The 19,082-nt window shown below is 50.4% G+C and overlaps 1 protein-coding gene across 1 annotated transcript; it reads left to right on the forward strand.

Moving 5' to 3' along the window:
• Positions 1 to 532: 532 nt before the first annotated feature.
• On the forward strand, positions 533 to 17,396 carry NR2E1 (nuclear receptor subfamily 2 group E member 1). Its single transcript, XM_075497329.1, has 9 exons — positions 533 to 557; positions 5,867 to 6,012; positions 6,742 to 6,829; positions 7,126 to 7,361; positions 8,670 to 8,816; positions 13,989 to 14,085; positions 14,471 to 14,620; positions 14,890 to 14,995; positions 17,234 to 17,396. Exons 1-9 carry the CDS (start codon positions 533 to 535, stop codon positions 17,394 to 17,396), a joined length of 1,158 nt encoding a protein of 385 aa, XP_075353444.1.
• The last annotated feature ends 1,686 nt before the right edge of the window (positions 17,397 to 19,082 follow it).

The raw sequence follows: 19,082 nt of genomic DNA on the forward strand, positions 1-19,082 counted from the left end.
CTTCCATTATTTTTCCAGGCTCTGATCTCCCTGCTCGCTGCACCGAGGCGCTCGGCGCAGAGCCCCGCTCCCCATCCTACCTTCTCCTTCGTCTCATTGTTGTCCTGGCTGCTGTGGCTCTCGCTTGCCTTCCAGGAGCGCGGTGGCCAGCCCACTCGCACCCCCCTGCACCCTCACGGGGTCCCGAGAGCATCTGCTCGCAGGGGGGCAGCGAACGGCCGCCGACTTTGGGCCATTTCGTTTCTTTTTTTTTTTTTTCCTTTTTTTCCCGTTTGTTTTTTTCTTTTTGCTCTTTTTTCTTTTTTTTTTTCTTTTCCTTGCCGCGTCCCCGCCGTGTGTCCCCGTCCCTCGGGAGGACATCGCTGGGGAGCGGGGCAGCGGCGAGGATGTGCCGGCCCCCGCGGCGGAGCCAGCAGTGAGAGCCCGAGGGAGGCACCTGCCCCGCGGAGCCGCCGGGCCGGCGGGGGGGGCACCGCCTCGCCCCGGCGCCGACACTTCGCCCCGAGTTTAACGAGTCCTGGGGGCTTCGAGCATGAGCAAGCCGGCGGGATCAACAAGTGGGTAATAACGCGGCGGAGGCTTCGAGCAGCCTTTCCGAGACCGGCCGCAGCCTGGCCTGGGGGGCGGGAGGTGGAGGGGAGGGAGAGGAAGGGGAGGGGGGTTGTGGTTTGGGTTTGCATCCCCCCCCTCCGAATTAAAAAAGAAGTGTGTATTTCCATCCGGAGTGGCAACGAATACGTGGGCTCGGAGTTGCCCCGGTGGAGTTTGGGCCCGGGGCTCACAAGAAGCCGCTTCCCAGCTGCCCGCCCCGGCTTTCCGCCCCGGGAACCGGGGCAGGAGCCCGGGGGCAAGCGAGCCCCGGGGAAGGCGGCTCCGCCGGCGGCGGGGAGGGGGCTCGTCCCGCCGGGGCGCGGGCGGTTGCCTGCGGGTCTCCGGTGCTGGGGCGGAGGGGGGAAGGCTTGGGTTTAAAGGGCATTACGGAGGTGAAACGTGCTGCTTTTCTCACGGACTTTATGCAATCTTCTGCGACATACTAATTTCTTTTTAAGAGTTTGAAACTCCGGTCACTCAATTACACGGAATCGCGTAAGCAACTCTATTGAAGGAGGATTTAAATGCAATACTTTGCACACCGTTTCCAGTTACAACAAATAATCCTGCAACGAGGAAAGCAGAAACAACTTAAAAGTCACATTTTCCTTAATCCTAAATCCATGCACCTCATAACTGGGGAATTTAAAGCATGACTAACCGCTCTTACAGAATGGCCCAATCCGTATAATCCCAACGGGACTTTCGGAGTTTGTAATATGGATGGAGTCAGTAACAAAGGGGGGAAAAAATACCCAATCCAATTTAATGTCTGACAAGTGATGGATCGGACAGTTACTTCCCCTGCGCTCCGGCGGGCTCCGGGGGCTGCGGAGCGGCGGAAAAAGGGAGGCAGAGCCGGGAGGGACCCGCCGCCGTACCTGCCACCGGCCGCCCCCCCTCCCCACGGCCTTCTCCGTGCCTCCATTATTTTGACCCGGGTCCGCCCTTTGTCCGCGGGGGCCGGGGACCCGCGGCGGGGCCCGCGGCGTGGAAGTCGCGCGTGGAGGAGGCGGGCGGCGCGGAGCACGGCGGGGGCCCGGCGCTGCGGCCGAGCTGCCGCCGTTTCGGCGTGGGTTGGCTCGCCTTCTTTCCCTGTGGGGCTGAGCGCGGCATTTTTCAGCGCCAGCCCCCCCCCCCCGGGGGGAAAAAAAATAGTAGCGGGGCCGCGGTGGAGGTGGTAACCGGCGGAGGGGACGGGGGCACCGGGGAAAACAGCTGCGGCGGCCGGGGCCGCCTCCCGCCGGCTGCGCTGCCCGAACTGCCCGGTGAGCGCCAGGGGAGCCGGAGCGGGATCGGGCCCGTGGGCAGCCGCGCCGGGATGTGGTCGGGGCTCCTGGCAGATTCCTGGGTGTCTGGGACGGGCAGGAAGGGCCAGGAAGCCTCGTCCCCAAAGGACGGCGGAGCTGCTGCCGGAGACATTTTGCGGAGGAGAAAACCCGCAAGGCTGGACCGCGGCCCCGGGCGCACGGGGCGGGGCGACCCCCGCCACCGCCGCCGCTTTCGCTGCTGACCCCGACGCCCCCAGGCCCCCCGCGACCGCCCGAAGGGGACCCCCAGGCCCGACCCGGCCAGGCCCCGCGGGGATGAGGACAGGCGGGCGACTGCCCCGGGCCGGGGCCCGAGCCCCGTCGGCCTCGGCAGCGCACGCGAAAGCCCGACCCGCTGAAGCGGGGCCTGGGCGCCCATCCCGGGGGTCCCGGGGGGCTCCCGGGCAAGGGGGTTCCGGCCTGGCTTTTCTGCCCGCCGGTGGGCGTCTAGCGATGTCAGCTGCGATGTCTGCCTGGGTGGTAACAAGACCCCATCCCGCCGTCCCCCGAGCCCAGACTAACTTCTTTCAACAGCCTCTGATGGTAATTACAGTAATCGGGGCTGCCATATATCCTTTAAGCAATTATGACACACAAAAAAAGCCCCCAAGGACCCCCTGTCGTGGGATGTTCAAAACGGTTTCCCAGCTGAACAGAAATCCCATTTTCTTAGCGCTAAACTTCTGAGACGAAGCGGTACCTCGGGGAACCGGAGCGCTTTTAAACAGAGTTAATCAGTTATCTCATGACCCCGTGTCAAGCTTACATTTTTCTCTTCCCGCCCCCCGCCCTGCCTCTTCCCCCTCCACTTATTTCATATTTTGTCCTGCACGAAAGTTTTCTCACAGCAGCCTTCGCGGGGCGGGGATGGGGGGCGGCGGGGGGGCGCGGAGCGCGACCGGGGTTGCGGGCGGGCGGCGGGGACGGGGCGGCTCCGCAGCCGCCCGGGGCGGGGGGCTCAGCCGCTCCCTCCGCCGCGTCCCCCCTCCCCGTCCTCCGCCTCGTCGGGGGCCGCGGAGCTGGTCGGACGGGCCGCGCCGCTCCGACGGCTGGAAGCGTGGCTGCTGGGGTTCGGAGCGGTGCGCCAGGTGCTCGGTGTTTGTAGGCGGAATATGTGGACGTGTAGAGAATATATGCAACGTATACATATGCTCCATATATTGCATGTTTACACGCACGGTGTGGATATGTACGTACATATATGATGCCTATGATATTTTTAAAGCGGCTCCCGAACTTAAAATCCGCCTGGGGAAAGCTGTTTTGTACAACCAGCCCAAGTTTCTTCCCTCTCCGCCGCCCGCTTTCAGCGCCCGCGAAGCCGAGCCGGCTGCCCCGCGCCGCAGGCCGGCCGGGGGAGCGGGGACCCCCGCGGCTGCCCGGTGCCCCGGGCGGCGGCCCCACGGCGGGCGCGGGTGCGCGGCCGCGGCTGGGACTGGGGTCCGCTGCCGAAGGAAGGGGGAGCGGGGGGTCCCGGCGCCGGGAGCGGCGGCGGGCCGGGGTGCGCGGGGGCAGCGCGGCGGAGCCGGGCTCCGCACCGGGATGCACCACCGCTGCACGTACCGCTCCAGTGTCTCTCCCCCCACCCCCAGCCTGCCCCTCCTCCTCCTTCTCCTCCTCCTCCTCCTTTGTGTGCGTGCGTGTGGACCCTCTCTCTCCCCGTGGATGCTAAGGGCTGGAGAGGGAAGTCGAGCGCTTTCCCCCGTTGGCATTGTGCGATATCCGAATTCCCATGCTACACTTTTTGACGGGTCACTGGTGCCCCAATAGGCAGGTGGCAAGGAGGGCTTGTAATTACACACTCCCAGAAACCGTGCCTTGGCCTCAGCCCTCCTCACGGGCGCCTACCTGCAGCTCCAAAGCCGCGGCTTGCTCGGGGCAGTGGGGCGGGGGGGCTTCCTTTAGCTGCGCTCCTTATTAATTGCGTCAAAGTTTTCTATTCTTTAACCTCTCCCTTCCCTCCCTCCCTCCCTCCCTCCCCCCGCCACCCCTCCCTCTCGCAGTCCCTAACCTAATCCCCGTCCCTCTCGCCGTGTTGTGTATAGCAGCTGTCGGGTCTCATTTAGGGGAGAAGCTGGCAGCTTGTGCTCATTGGAGGCAGTCAAAAGAGTTTCAATGGGCAAAATCATTAAGTTAACACTTTATCTAATGTCCCTATTGTCTGCCAGCAGGCATTGTCTTAGAGCCTTAGCGTAGACATGTCTGAAAGTATCCCGGGCTCCTAAATTCTCTAGGGAGCGAGAGGAGCCCCTGCGGCCTGCTCCCCCCCGCCGCCCCAGCAGCGCTCCGCTCCGCACCGCACCGCACCGCACGCTGCCGCCGTCTTCCTTCCAGCCTCACCCTCACCCACCCGCAGCTGGGTCTCTCCCTGAACTACTTTCAAACAAAGATAGCGGCCCTGAACGCTCTCCGTCGGAGGTTGGAGACCAAGGTTTGGTGAGAGGGACGGAATCTCCAGCGTAAGTTGTGGTAGGAGGAAAGAAGTCTGTTTGAGGCAGAGGAAAAGGAAAAGAAAGGAAAGAGAATCGAAGGGAAGAGAATCAAAGAGAAAAGAGAAGAGAAGAGAAGAGAAGAGAAGAGAAGAGAAGAGAAGAGAAGAGAAGAGAAGAGAAGAGAAGAGAAGAGAAGAGAAGAGAAGAGAAGAGAAGAGAAAGGAAGAGAAAGAAAAGAAAAGAAAAGAAAAGAAAAGAAAAGAAAAGAAAAGAAAAGAAAAGAAAAGAAAAGAAAAGAAAAGAAAAGAAAAGAAAAGAAAAGAAAAGAAAAGAAAAGAAGAAAAGAAAAGAAAAGAAAAGAAAAGAAAAGAAAAGAAAAGAAAAGAAAAGAAAAGAAAAGAAAAGAAAAGAAAAGAAAAGAAAAGAAAAGAAAAGAAAAGAAAAGAAAAGAAAAGAAAAGAAAAGAAAAGAAAAGAAAAGAAAAGAAAAAAAAGAAGAAGGAAGAGAAAGAGAAAAAAGAAAAAGAAAAAGAAAAAGAAAAAGAAAAAGAAAAAGAAAAAGAAAAAGAAAAAGAAAAAGAAAAAGAAAAAGAAAAAGAAAAAGAAAAAGAAAAAGAAAAAGAAAAAGAAAAAGAAAAAGAAAAAGAAAAAGAAAAAGAAAAAGAAAAAGAAAAAGAAAAAGAAAAAGAAAAAGAAAAAGAAAAAGAAAGGAAAAAAAAGAGAAGAGCAAAACCGGAGAAAAGGCAGAAGCCGAGCGGGGTTTTGGCGCGTTTCTTGAACGGGGCTGCAATAATCTCGGTTCAAGTTTTTACATCACGCTCAGAGCATTTGCAATTCCAGTCAAAGTCGGTGCGAAAGCAGCGCCCGGCGGAGCGGGGCTGCGGGCGAGCGGAGCGGAGCGGAGCGGCGCTGCCCGCCCGCCAGCCCCGCGCCCCAGCCCGCATCCCGCATCCCGCATCCCGCAGCCCGCAGCCCGCAGCCCCCAGCCGCGTCGGCGCACAAAGGCGAGGCGGAAAGTTTTGCTGCAGGTTTTGGGGTGAAGAAAATGGCACGGCTCGTCTGTGGCAGGAGCCAGCCCCCTTTCGCTGGGCTTGCTAAGGGGGAGAGGAGGTTACTTGGCTTCCCAGTCATTTTATTTTGTTTTGGTTTATTCTGTGCCTCGGTCTCCTGCCCGCTCTCCTGCCCAGGGAAAGTGCCGTCCTCTCTTCGCCGAGCGCCAGAAAGCGAGGGAAACGCCCCCCCCCCCCCCCCCAAGTCCCCCCCTCTGCATCCCCACTTCTAGCAGGCAAGTCTGCTGCTCCCGCTGCTGTAATCTTCCCTTCCAAAATGGGTCTTGGCGATTATAGAAGATCCAAATAAACGTAGCGGGGCATGAATAATGCTCATTGTAGAAAACTGACACTTGCTCAAGGAAAAGAAAGTTGGCTATAAAATCACTTCATTATTTGCTTGTACCGCGGCTCTGGGGCTAATCCCTCCGGAGGTCAGATTGCTGAGCGCTCGCTCTCTCCCTCTCTCCCTTCTCTGCTTTCAGGTCGCATTTTAGACATCCCTTGCAAAGTGTGTGGGGACCGCAGCTCCGGGAAACACTATGGGGTTTACGCCTGCGATGGGTGCTCGGGATTTTTCAAGCGGAGCATCAGGAGGAATAGGACCTATGTTTGCAAATCGGGAAATCAGGTACCAGCCGCAGCGCAGTCCCCTCACCGCCTGCACCTCTTACCCTGCACCTCCCCAGGGCCCCGTATTGCCCCCCCCGCCAACAGAAACACCCGCAGCAGTGAGATCCAGCTGCCACGCAGCCTCCCCCTCCCTTCCCAGGGGGTCCCGGGCCGAGGCCGGGCTCTGGGTGCCCCCTCCCGCCTCCCCCCGGCACGTCCCCCCGCCCCGGGCCGTGCGGCCGCAGCCCACCGGTGCGCCCCGGCTGGGGGGGGGATGCGCAAGGAGGGAGTGGGGAGGGCGGCGGGGGGCGGCGAGGAAGGAGAGGGGCAACCCCTCGGTAAGCCCCGGCCCGTGGCCGGCCGAAGGACAACCGACACGATTTCCACTCCCGGCGGGTCGCAGCTCCGCTTTTTCCCCTTCCCGCTCTGACCGAGCTCGTTTCCACCCGCAGAGCGTCCCCGCGGGGATGCGGGGCTGGGGACGCGGGGGGGGACACAGGGGACCGGGGCGCCCCGAGGGGGCGGCGCCGCCGTCGCTGTCTCGGGTGCTGAAGGCGGCCCGGCCCGCCCCGCCGCGGGGCCAAGCACCCCGGCCCGGCCCGGCCCGGCACGGCCCGGCATGGCTCGGCCCGGCCCGGCCCCCCGCGCACCCAGGGCGGGCACCCAGGGCGGGCGCCGCGGGGAGGGCGCCGGGGGCGGCGGGGTGAGCGCGCTGCTCCCCCCGGCCCGACGGCTGGCTGTGTTGCAGGGAGGCTGCCCGGTGGACAAGACGCACAGGAACCAGTGCCGGGCCTGCCGGCTGAAGAAGTGCTTGGAGGTCAACATGAACAAAGACGGTACCTGCTCCCCCTCTCCCGGGGCCGGGGCCGGGGCCGGGGCGGCGGGCGGGCGGGAGGGAGCCGGGCCTTGCTCTGAAGGGGAGCGGTGTGTCGCTGCGGGGTGTCCCCCCCGGGCCCTAATGACCCCCATCCCGCGGCAGCCTCGCCCATTTCTCCCCAGACGCCTTCCGGGTGGGGGGCGCGGGGTCGGCCCCAAAAAATTGCGGGGAGGGAGGGAAGCCCAGCCGAGCAGCACGGGGCACCCGGTGCGGGACCCCGCGGTGACCCCCTCGCCTCTCCTTGGTGCCCCGCAGCGGTGCAGCACGAGCGGGGCCCCCGGACGTCGACGATACGGAAGCAGGTGGCCCTCTACTTCCGCGGGCACAAGGAAGAGAGCGGCAGCGCACCACACTTCCCCGCTGCTGCCCTGCCGGCACCCGCCTTCTTCACCGCCGTGTCCCAGCTGGAGCCCCACAGCCTGGAGCTGGCCGCCGTCGCTGGCACCCCTGAGAGGCAGGCTCTGGTGGGCCTGGCGCAGCCCACCCCAAAGGTCAGCCATCGCCCCGGCCCCTGGTGGGCCTGCAGACCTTGCTGCTGGGGTGCCTGCAACCCACCAGCTCCCTCCTGCCTCTGGGATAGATGTGGCAAAAAGCAAGGCTTGAGGCCTTGTGGGTTGTGGTGGGGACCCTCGTTATGTCCCTAAAAGCTCTGAAGGTATGAGGTGCAAGGGGTAAGAGGTCCTCTGCAGAAGGAGTATGCAGAAGGACAGACTGATAACCTGCTCTGTACAAACCCTGTCTCCTACATCCTTACACCCTCGTGGTTACAGAGGTGCTCCTCCTGCCTGGAGCCCATCCACAAGTCAATTTTAAACCTTGTTTCATGACCGTGAGCTGCAATCACTGAGTTTTCTTCAGCAAAATGCCCATCTCCATAGTGGTGTAGTCCAGAAAGTTCTGTCTGTACTGACCAAAGCCTGCAGCTTGCCCACACAGACACAAAAGTGTCTAAGCTGGCTCTGTGCTTCTTGGATGTGACATTTCCTAAGCAGCCCAGAGGAAGTACTGCCGTGGCCTCAGCTGCACAGGAATTAACCATAAGGTGATGTTTTTCATTAACCCATTTGCAATGGCATTTTGCATATTTACAGCACCTAGAAAATCCTAGAAGAGACAACTTAAATAGTTCTGCATTTTCAGAGTTGGTAGCTTGGCAGAATCCATCATGAACATGATCGTAACACATACTTTTATATTATAATTTTGGAAAATACTGAATCAGAAATCATTTCACAAGAAAACATAGCACATGCTTGAAAATGTAACGCCATTCCAATCCTACACGCCCCTTAGGTAGTTATGCTTAGCTCTACGCATCTGCTTACAGCCTGTTGCAGTAAGGGAGCTAGATGAAGGGTTAAGCCTAAACGAGCACTCACTGCTTTGCTGAGCAAGGCTGGAGTGCTAAATCAGCTTCTGAAGCACAGGTTACAAACCACAAATTCTTAATCAAATTTGTATTCTTCTAACTCTGCTACCAGACGTGTGCTATTGTGTAACAGGGTAAAGCATGACGCTGCATTTTGGTGATTTTTCTCCCCTGATGTAACAAGTTCATTCTCCCTTCAACCTCCTCTGGACAACTGTTTCTGTAGTACAGTTCATGCACATGGATGAGCAGCAGAGAGCGGTTCGGAGTGGACCCACTGAAAGCAATGCCCTCTGCTTGCAGAATGAGAGAGTGCACACTCTGTATCAGGCGTGAGCACGATGCACTGAATGGCAGCTGTATGGGAGAGGAAGACCAGGCTGCCTTGGTGACGTTGTATGAAGTTGCTTTATTTTCTTTTTGATGTTAGTACCCACATGAAGTCAACGGTACCCCTATGTATCTCTACGAAGTGGCCACCGAATCCGTCTGCGAGTCGGCAGCCAGACTTCTGTTCATGAGCATCAAGTGGGCCAAGAGTGTCCCAGCCTTCTCCACCTTGTCCTTACAAGACCAGGTAAGGCATCTGCAGTGGGAATGGCATTGGCCTGGCCTGCCTGTTGAAGAGGGCTCAGAGCTCAGATTGGGTCCTGAACCTTCAGCGCTAGACCTTTAAACCCATAATGGACTTCAGCAGTTCTGAAGTTCAGGGCAGAGTTTTGATCTGTCCCTAAAAACCAGGCAGTGATTTAGAAACTGCTTTCCTCCAATTGCTATTTCATGAAGCAAGTGAAAATCAAGCCAGAAGAAAATCTAACATAAAGCAAATATTATGGGAGGACAAATTCTAGAGGAAAAGTCACCAGGCTGCAGACCAAAATCAGTGTGTCAAAACTGCTTCTCTATTTGTGGGTCAACTTTCCTCTCCATAAAATGGGGAACAGCATCTTACTTTGCTTTTTTGGGATGAGAAGTGCTTAGCTAAGCATATGGTCCTGGATATGAGTGAAGTGATTTCTGAAGACCATTCCTCCCCTCCCTTCCCTTCCCTTCCCTTCCCTTCCCTTCCCTTCCCTTCCCTTCCCTTCCCTTCCCTTCCCTTCCCTTCCCTTCCCTTCCCTTCCCTTCCCTTCCCTTCCCTTCCCTTCCCTTCCCTTCCCTTCCCTTCCCTTCCCTTCCCTTCCCTTCCCTTCCCTTCCCTTCCCTTCCCTTCCCTTCCCTTCCCTTCCCTTCCCTTCCCTTCCCCTCCCCTCCCCTCCCCTCCCCTCTCCTCTCCTCTCCTCTCCTCTCCTCTCCTCTCCTCTCCTCTCCTCAGCCAACATTTGTGCCTTATTCATGTTGGCTTCAGTGAACTTACAATCACACCAATATGGTGGAAGCAGAATTTGGCCAGCCCCCAATATTTTTCACCATTAATTAAAATCTTCCTTAATTTGTCTTGTTTTCCTCTATGACAATTTGCCTTTGCCTCTAGTAAATCATATGTGAACCATATGAGCTGAAGCAATTTCTTAATGACTTGATTCTTGATGAGGACTCAGTGTGCTTTGTATAATGTACTAATTAAAAAAAAAAGTAATCAGATAATTATAAAATGGAAGGGGAGAAATCTACGCAAAGCTCCAATCATAAAAGACAACTAACACTTTGATATGATTGAGCTAATTTCCCATAATGGTAACTAAAAACGTTGTACCTTAGATGCTACGTAGCAGTCATCAGAGGAACTAGTTCCTTTCCATGGATGCATGTTGCAAGTGTTGCAGTTGATATGCAAATATGTATTTGGAACTGAAAGAAAAGAGCTGCTTAGGAAACCAATAGTGTTTTCTACCTAAAGGTACATCATGATGGTCACAACGTGATATAAAGCTAAGGTACATTGAAATGTTCTAGCACCAGACACACGTTTTGAAACCCCCGTTGTGAAATTAGACAAAGGGGGATGCCGCTCAGCTCTGGCTGCAGTACTGCTACGGAGTGAGCGTGAGGGGAGCAATGAGATATGGCCCCGGAGGTGACATGCACTGCGAGGAAGACAGCGGTCCCAGTGCGGCATGCTGTTCTCTAATGTTGTCCTCTGCTGCCGCTGCTCCTGTGGAGCACCGGGTCTGTCATGCTCAGCAACCAAAGAAACAGCCCCAATTATCAGGGCCAAGCAGCAAGTGTGTCGCTTCAGCAGGAGCTTCAGCGCATGGGAAGAGCCTGGGTCCATCTCTAGACCAGTGATGTCCACAGGAGGGTCCTTAGGCGAAGGCTTTATTTGACATAATATGGATGCATTTCCCACAAGGCCATCTCTGTTAGAGTGCGGAGGAGGGGGCAGCAGGATTTGGGAGCAAGGGCAGTCTCCATTGCACGTGACCAAGCATGCCTCAAACAGCAAGGCCTGCTTATCTACCATAGATATCAGAGCGTTCACGTTATCTTTAAATAACCCACTGCCTCTTTCGTATCAGGGACTAATGGTAGTGAATTACATCTTAAAATCCCAGCCTTTCCTTAATGTCACCTTGACTTGCCATACTTCACTGCAAGCCAGCTTCCTCAAAACTCAGAGCTGCTCAGCTCTAAAGCTTTGACCTGGGCCTCTTTCTGCATGATTCCCCTGTCATATTCAGGAGAGCTGGAGAAGAAATAACTCTGATTTTAATCACTTTATTTCATGAATAATCAGACAGTTGATTTTTATAATAGTGCCATTGCATTATTTAATTTGACAATGGCCCAGCTGTAAATGTCTGTATTTCTCTTTTTGTATCCCTGACATCTGCCTGAGGAGAGTCTGAAACCTTCTCCTGGATTTTGCTTTTTTTCTGCTTTTCCGAAAAGGCAAATGCATTGTGATTCCAGGACTCTGTGACAGTTTCATCTTGAAGGCAAGAAAATATGTAGAAACCAAATTGCTGACAAAACCCAAGTCTGAGGATTGCTGTGTCACTACCCTCAGTAAAACAGAGGCCGTGTCCCTTCCCCAGCTCCATAGAGCTAATCCTATCGTGGATTGGAAGCCGCACAACAAAAATGCCATGCTTCAAGTTCTGCTGGCCTGCACACCTGCCCAGCTTGTCCGTAAGGCAGGTTGGCCCAATGCAGGCCACCAACAAAAGGTCGTACTAACAGGATGGGGCTGATTAAGAAGCAAAAACCAGTCCTTCCGAAAGCCTGGTATTTCTTGTTTCTTTGAAGAAGGAGGGCTGAGTATGACTTCAGCATGAATTATTTTAATTGGTGGTTTTACAGACTTATGCATTGGCATGAAGAAAACTTCAGCTATTGGAATAGTCTCTTATTTCTAAAGTCTTCTGACTTTAAAGACTTAGTGGGAAAGAACATATGAAACCGATACCTTCCAGGAACTACCATTCATTACCATTGTATCTGCATGAATGAATGACAAAAAAAGTTTTAGAAAAGCAGATGAAAGGCTGGTGAATCATTTCCTATGTCATATGGAAACCTGCACATCCATCAGGCAGGATTACCCAGAGGAGGGGCTGGGTTGGCAGGCAGCAGCAGTTAGGAGACTTACGAGCAGGTTCGGCTGCTCTCAGAACAAAGCTGAGATGGGCACTGCACCCTAGACCGCCTTTCCCCTCCATATTTCATACAATGATCTGGGCAGCTTCCAGTACTGTAAAATCCAATGTAATTATTTCAAACAGTAACTATACGCAAACAGAGGCAGAAATACTTTCCCGTCACAACTTCCTTAGTCAAGTTATATAGAAGGTCTGCAAAGCACATAGCACAAAAAGGCAGAAAATGGGCATAAGCCTGCAGTGATAAGCTGAGAGCAGAGACTCTGAGAGCTCTTCCTCCCATTCTGACCGGAACAGGGTGTTTTAAAACTCATAATACTGTTAAGAGTTAGCACATAGATAAAGGATTCACTCTTACTGCATGCTTTCTGTATAATCTATTACTTTCACATATCCAATTCCAAGGAAATCATAACTGATTTGGTAAGTGTCGTGGTTTAACCCGGCAGGCAGCTAAACACCACACAGCTGTTCACTCACTACGAGAGAATCGGGAAAAAGTTAAAGCTCGCGGGTTGAGATAAAGACAATTTAATAGGACAGAAAAGGAAGGGAAAACAATAATAATGATAAAACAATATACAAAACAAGTGATGCACAATGCAATTGTTCACCACCCACTGACCGATGCCCAGCCAGTTCCTGAGCAGCAGACGTGCCCCCCCCAGCCAAATCCCCCAGTTTTTGTTCAGCATGACGCCATATGGTATGGAATAGCCCTTTGGCCAGTTGGGGTCAGCTGTCCTGGCTGTGCCCCCTCCCAGCTTCTTGTGCACCCCCAGCCTCCTCGCTGGCAGGGCAGGATGAGAAGCTGAAATGTCCTTGACTTAGTGTAAGCACTGCTCAGCAACAACTAAAGCATCAGTGTGTTATCAACATTATTCTCATCCTAAATCCAAAACACAGCACTAGACCAGCTACTAGGAAGAAAATTAACTCTATCCCAGCCAAAACCAGGACAGTAAGACATAATTTTTTACTTTATTCTTCCTTTTACAGAATCTTTATAGACTTAAAGTACCTTCCTTCCCATTTTCCTAAGAAGCTACGCTGCTGATACTTTCAGGGCCCATAGCAATATTAATACTTGTGGTTTGCTTTTTTTTCTGCATGAGTTTTGGGCAATCTGTTTTCACTGCATGGAGCCACCAGATGATCCCTCCTGAGTCCACTACAATTCTCACCCTTCCAAATCTCTCCTGCCCTATTGAGAAACATGAGGTCCCAGCAATGTGTATGCACCTCAGCATGTCCTTTAGGCCATGAACTTCAGGTGAAATGGTGGCCCTCCAAACCCCTCTTAATAGTTGGTCTGGGCCAACAATCCATAGATGCCCTCAAGACTAAACATGTCTGCTCTGGCTTTTGCCAGTCTGCATTACCAAGAGTCACGTCTCCTCTTCAGATGCACCACTGCCTCTCCACGGAAATCAAAGGCATTGCCTCCAAACAGAGGAAAACACATCCTCCATACAACCAGGCAATGTACCAACATTGCAGAGAACTAGCAATGCTGTCAGCTTAGGTGCTTGGATACTCAGTTCTCTGAAAGGAAACAGCTCTTAGTGCCTGGAATTTCTGAGTGATTTTAAGCAAAAAGCAGGAAAACAGGTGACACTGAGAAACCGTATGTGTGTCCAGATGCTGTGCTTGAAAGAGCTAAAGACTTGCTTAGTAATGAAGGGGTTAAAGATACCTATGTGCTCTAAAGCAGTGCTCCCTACAGAGTGATGTAATTTCAGGACGTTGTCCAGGCTTTTCGTCACAAATCCTGCCTTCCCGAGGGAAAGGAGGGTAATCCCTAGAGAGCAATAGGAGAGCACTCGTCCAGTTTGTCCCAGGACAGCTATATGTGCCAAAGGAGAGGAGGAGAGAGCCCATGCTGTGATGAGAAACACAGGCGAGTGTTCATGTTGTGAGCAAGCTCTCTGGGGCGGGAGTTCTCCCTCTCCTTTCTCCTTCTCCTCCCTTTTGGTCCACAACATGGCGCACAGCGAGCCAACCCTCGGTGTTTTTCTACAATGCATATAGACTTATTTCTAGACACCTTCTCAGAAAGCTAAGAGAAGAGCTAACGAATGCTGTGGGGAAAACACCATGACAGGCATTTAAAGTAGTTTTTAAAATAACAGAAATTTACATATTTAAATTGTTTATAAATCTATAAATTATACACTATGTTATATTGTACATCTATTGTATGACAGCTGATGCTTTTGGAAGATGCTTGGAGAGAACTGTTTGTTCTAGGAATAGCACAATGGGCCATTCCAGTTGATGCTAACACTCTACTGGCTGTATCTGGTAAGAATTGCACAATTTAATGACTTTGTTACAAAAATTACCATAAAAATACATTACTGAAAAAAGAACAACATGTAAAGAATAACAAATTCCTACTGAACAATAGAGCATACCTGTCATTTATAAATCTATATTTAAATGCAAATAATGTTGTTTTGTTGTATTCATGACTGCTTGCATTGTCATTTAAATGCAAATTACTGTGTTTGTTATCATCCAAGAGAAGATTTTATATTAACTTTCATACAATATAGTCAGTTTACATGGAACCAGATAGACAAGTGTGACAATAGAGTGGATATTGATACAGAGGATTTTGTCAGAAATCAATATAAAATAAAGCAAATGCCTTTAATATTATTTATTTCATCTGTTTCTGTTTTAGGCATGAATGGTGACAATACAGATTCTCAGAAGCTGAATAAAATTATTTCAGAAATACAGGCTTTACAGGAGGTTGTGGCTAGATTTAGACAACTTCGGCTAGATGCTACCGAATTTGCCTGTCTCAAATGCATCGTCACTTTTAAAGCTGGTAAGCAGAAAGAATCTCTTGCTCAGCTGGTCTGATAACTGTGAGGTTGCTACTTTAAAGCAAAAATGATGTTGTAGACCAGACATGGCATTATATCATCCAACAGGTTTCCCGGTATTGAATTCCAATAGTTGGTGTTACATTTTGAAAGGCTGACAGTGGAGTGCTGGGGAACTAATGGGAACGTTTAATTTCCATTGATAGCACTAGCTGAACTGTTTTGACCCACCCAAGAATCAAGCTGAACTAGTAATTGATCTGCTTTCCAGTGCCTACACACAGTGGTTCCGAACTGAGGAGTTTCCGAAATGCTGCCGCCATAGCAGCCCTTCAAGATGAAGCCCAGCTCACTCTGAACAGCTACATTCATACCAGGTGATCGCTGTCTTCTCTCAATACTTCTTGCAGGTGTAGGGGTAAAATGACGCTCCCACTGTAGCGAAGGTGACATTTACACTGACTGAAATGGGGACTGGGCAAGCATACGTTGGCTGTCAGCCTGCTGGGATTTGGCATTTCCTGATGAAATGAGGAACGTGGGATTTATTCAGACAAATTGAAAAGCGGTAAAAGGAGACGTCTTCCCCTGGGAAGTGATACCTGCTGTGGAACACTTTGCATTTCAGAATGCTATATTTTCCTCTACATTTTTTTCAGTTAAATACTGCTAATAGTGATGCTCAAAACAACATCACAACTCACAGCAGCATGAGCGCTTTTGACTCACGATCTCCAATACACTTCCCCATTCTCCCCATTTTGCAGACATTTCCCCCATTTCTCATTTCCCCCATTTTGCAGACACGGAAATCGGGACACAAGGAAGTTAAATGGCTCTTCCAAGATGCTACCCTGAGTCTGTTCTCAGGTTGAAACGAAAAATCCAGAAATTGTGAATCCCATTTTGGTGCCGCAGCAGAGTGATGAGAATCATTGTTTGGGAAGAAAATATTCCCCTCTGTCCCATTAAGGATAAGTCCCATAGGATACAGAAATCTTAAAACCTGCTGTAAAAGCTGTAGCTGTCATCCCACAAAGTGTGCAGGGGTAAGCCCAGGACTGCATGAAACGTACTATGCAAAACACAGCCCCACGCTCTCTAACAGCTGGCTGTGAACAGATCAGTAGCCTCCTGCTATGGACCACTTCAGAGTGGTGGGACAGGGGAAGAGCCAGAAGAGTGCACCAACATCTTCTCCAACAGCTGCTCTGGCTGGTTCAGGACTTCTGGGGAGACCTGTGACAGGTCTTGTAAAGTCCATGTCTCAGTCCTTTAGCTGCAGTGGAGGTCCATGAGACTAGCACAGTGGGAGATGGAGCGGTGGAAGAGGAACTTTTATACCATTTTTTCCTTCTGCAGCTTTGATCTGCTCTTATAATAGCTGTGTCTAGCAGAAGTCAACTCAGTGTCAGAGATCAGATGGCAGCAGTCTCTGAAGCACTTCTGTTTAGTCTAAAGGGAATGGCCTGCCCTGGGGATGGGAGCAAAATTGCAAATACCATCCAGTTATGGCTAGTTCAGAGCAAAAAGAATAACTGCAGCACAGCAACCTCTTCCTGTTCTTACGGAAGGCCTTTCCCATGAAGATCGCTCCCTGGAGACCTTGAGTGAGCCAGGGCCTGTTGGAGAGAGAAGCCAGGGAGCAATGGTTTTATATGGCCATGGTTTCCACTCCAGGCATGGTGACTTTTCTATTGCATTTCTGCATTGCTGGAAATATTTAGCTACTGGGCTAAACAGTATCCGTTGTAAAGGTATCCTTTTACAAGGAAAAAAGTGCAGTCCACTGACAGGACTGCTGCACTGACTCCAATGGGACAGGGCTTTCAGCTTGCATTTCCTCCTCAGGCTTGAACTTACCTTCCTGCCAGCGTTACAGCAGCATCAGCCCTTTGATCTCAGTGGAGTCGCTCTCAACAGGACGCAAGGGAGAGCAGACTGGAGAAGCAGAATGTTTCTCCAAATGACCTACTCCTTCTTATAGGGAGACCACTGTAAGCAGAGCTTTGAGAATCACCGGTGTAAAGTCGGCGTAAGCACAGCTAGAATGCATATCCTGTGCTGTGTTGGCTTCAAAAGCTGGCAGAAAGGATGGAAAATATCCTATTACACAAATACATTACCTGGGGATAAAACACAGCTGCTTTAACCAAAAAAAAATCTTTCTAAATGTCAATTGGTATTCAATGTATAAGGCAACCAAAAGGCGGCAAAATGATTACCATGACAATCCAGCTAGGTTTAAATGGCACTTTAAATGACAGGGTATTTATTATAGGTCAAGCTCTTCCCTGAACTGCATCAAGAACATAGCTGTTGTCTGAGGGACAAGTCAGAGCAGGTCCTGTCTCTGTATAGCTACTGCTCTGAGGGAATAAACAAAGGAGCTAATCAAAACTCAGAGACATTGGTCTATATTCTGCTAACCTCCACTATGAGAGTTTTCCCTGGGGTCAACCTTCTTGCTCATGTGAGTACAAAACACAGGGTTTTAGCACAGGTAGCACCCATCTGTACAATTTGCTAAATATTGGTCTTTTCTGTAAAGTAAAAGATTCTTTTTGGAAAAATATCTGAAAGCTTCAACAGGTTTTTCTCTCTCTGTCTCTCAGGTATCCCACACAACCCTGTCGTTTTGGAAAACTTTTATTGCTTTTACCAGCTTTACGTTCGATTAGTCCATCTACAATAGAAGAAGTGTTTTTCAAAAAGACCATTGGGAATGTACCAATTACAAGACTGCTTTCAGATATGTACAAATCCAGTGACATATAAATTACCTTAAAATAAAAAATCAAGATGGACAGTTTGAGAACAACTTTTATCTATGGAGAATAAGCCTCAACTAACAAAATCTACAGGAAGCATAAGCCTGGGAATGTTTAGCCTTTAAACCCATTGACAAAAAATACCCCAGTAGATATGATTCTGCTGCTCTGAACAGAGTGATTTAGATCATGGAGAGAATGCTTTGTTTTACAGAAAAAGTGAAAGTGGTTGGAATTTGGCTGCTATTCCTGTTACTACAGGATGGAGGCAATTCAGATGCCAGTCATAGTTAACAAAGACTCCGCTATTCTCTCATTTAACTGGCAGATCTGAGACAAAATGTGAAAGAAGGTACTTTGGTTTGTTCAGTATTTGGAACCGGGTGACCAAACTTGGCTTCTGTTGTAACGTGAGATGCGGTGGCCTTCAGAACTGTTTTAAAAGTAGCCTATGTTGGGAAAATGTTTTTAATATGATAGGCAACATTTAAGACCAGGTTACCAAAACATTGCTTCTGCTATAATACATCATGAAGTGGCCTTCAGAACTGATTAAAAAGTAGCTTATGATGGCAGCTCCATTCTTCCTGCAAAATGAACTGGTGATCTTTGACGCGGATGTCACCACAATTTGTTCGGTTAACATCTCAAAGACAGAAGAGCTTTACACGCTTCCTCCCCAACCTTCCCTCCTTCTTCCACACACACAGACACACATTCACATACACACCTGAAAAGATACAAGTCAAGAAAGGAAGACTAAAACAGCAAAACCAAATACAATGGAGATGACCGCTTCAGTGACCTGCTGGCTGTCCTGTTGGCACAGTGCTGAAACCAAAGGCAACAGTGGCCAAACTCTTTGTCAATGAGATGTGCAGAGAAGTGAAATGACTATTAAAAAAAAATCAACAGAAGGAATTTTATTTCAAAGAAATAAAGGATGTTGACTGATACAATGCTAACAATTTCCAAAAGTCTCCAATGCCTTTTTAGAAAACTCCAGGTTCTAATTTTGAAGCCTTGTTCGCCTACTCCCTCTCACACACAAAAACGTTATAAGCTGCTTATTTGATGTATGAAAAATGTAGAAAAAACATTTAAAAATAGCTGCTGTACTTTTCAAAATTTGTTTTGTTATTAGGAACTAGCACTGAGAAAAATCAGCACTTGGACTATCATAGAATGAGTAAAACTTTTCTTGTACAAAGTGGATTAACTGATTTGTGAAGTTAAAAAGTTGTACTCATTGTATTTACAAAGAATAAAAATATATTGAATTTAAATTACTTTCCACTGTTCTTTTAATGCCTGTCCTTCTATTTCTGGATTAGTTTCTTCCACTGTACCCTACTTACCAGGGAACAGAAATATTCTCTTTTAAAATGGATTGCCTTGGATGCTGTGGAGTCTCCATCATCAGAGGTTTTAAAAAACAGGTTAGACAACCATTTAAGGAATAGCTTAAGGGATCCTGCCTTGGGGCAAAGGGACTCTGAAGTCCTGCATGAGCTGTTTTCTGTAATTCAAATATACACCTGCTACAAGGCTTCCTTCTCAAGGAGCTGACACAGAGCTTTTCCTAGGACACAATACTAAACAGATCAGAGGTCTAACCTAGTGTAAGTCTTCCGTTTCATGTTATTACAATTTTAATATTGGTGAATTGTGCAGCTAACAAAGGGTGACGAGC

Source organism: Mycteria americana, chromosome 3, assembly GCF_035582795.1.
Source record: "Mycteria americana isolate JAX WOST 10 ecotype Jacksonville Zoo and Gardens chromosome 3, USCA_MyAme_1.0, whole genome shotgun sequence".
Classification (NCBI taxonomy): Eukaryota; Metazoa; Chordata; class Aves; order Ciconiiformes; family Ciconiidae; genus Mycteria; species Mycteria americana.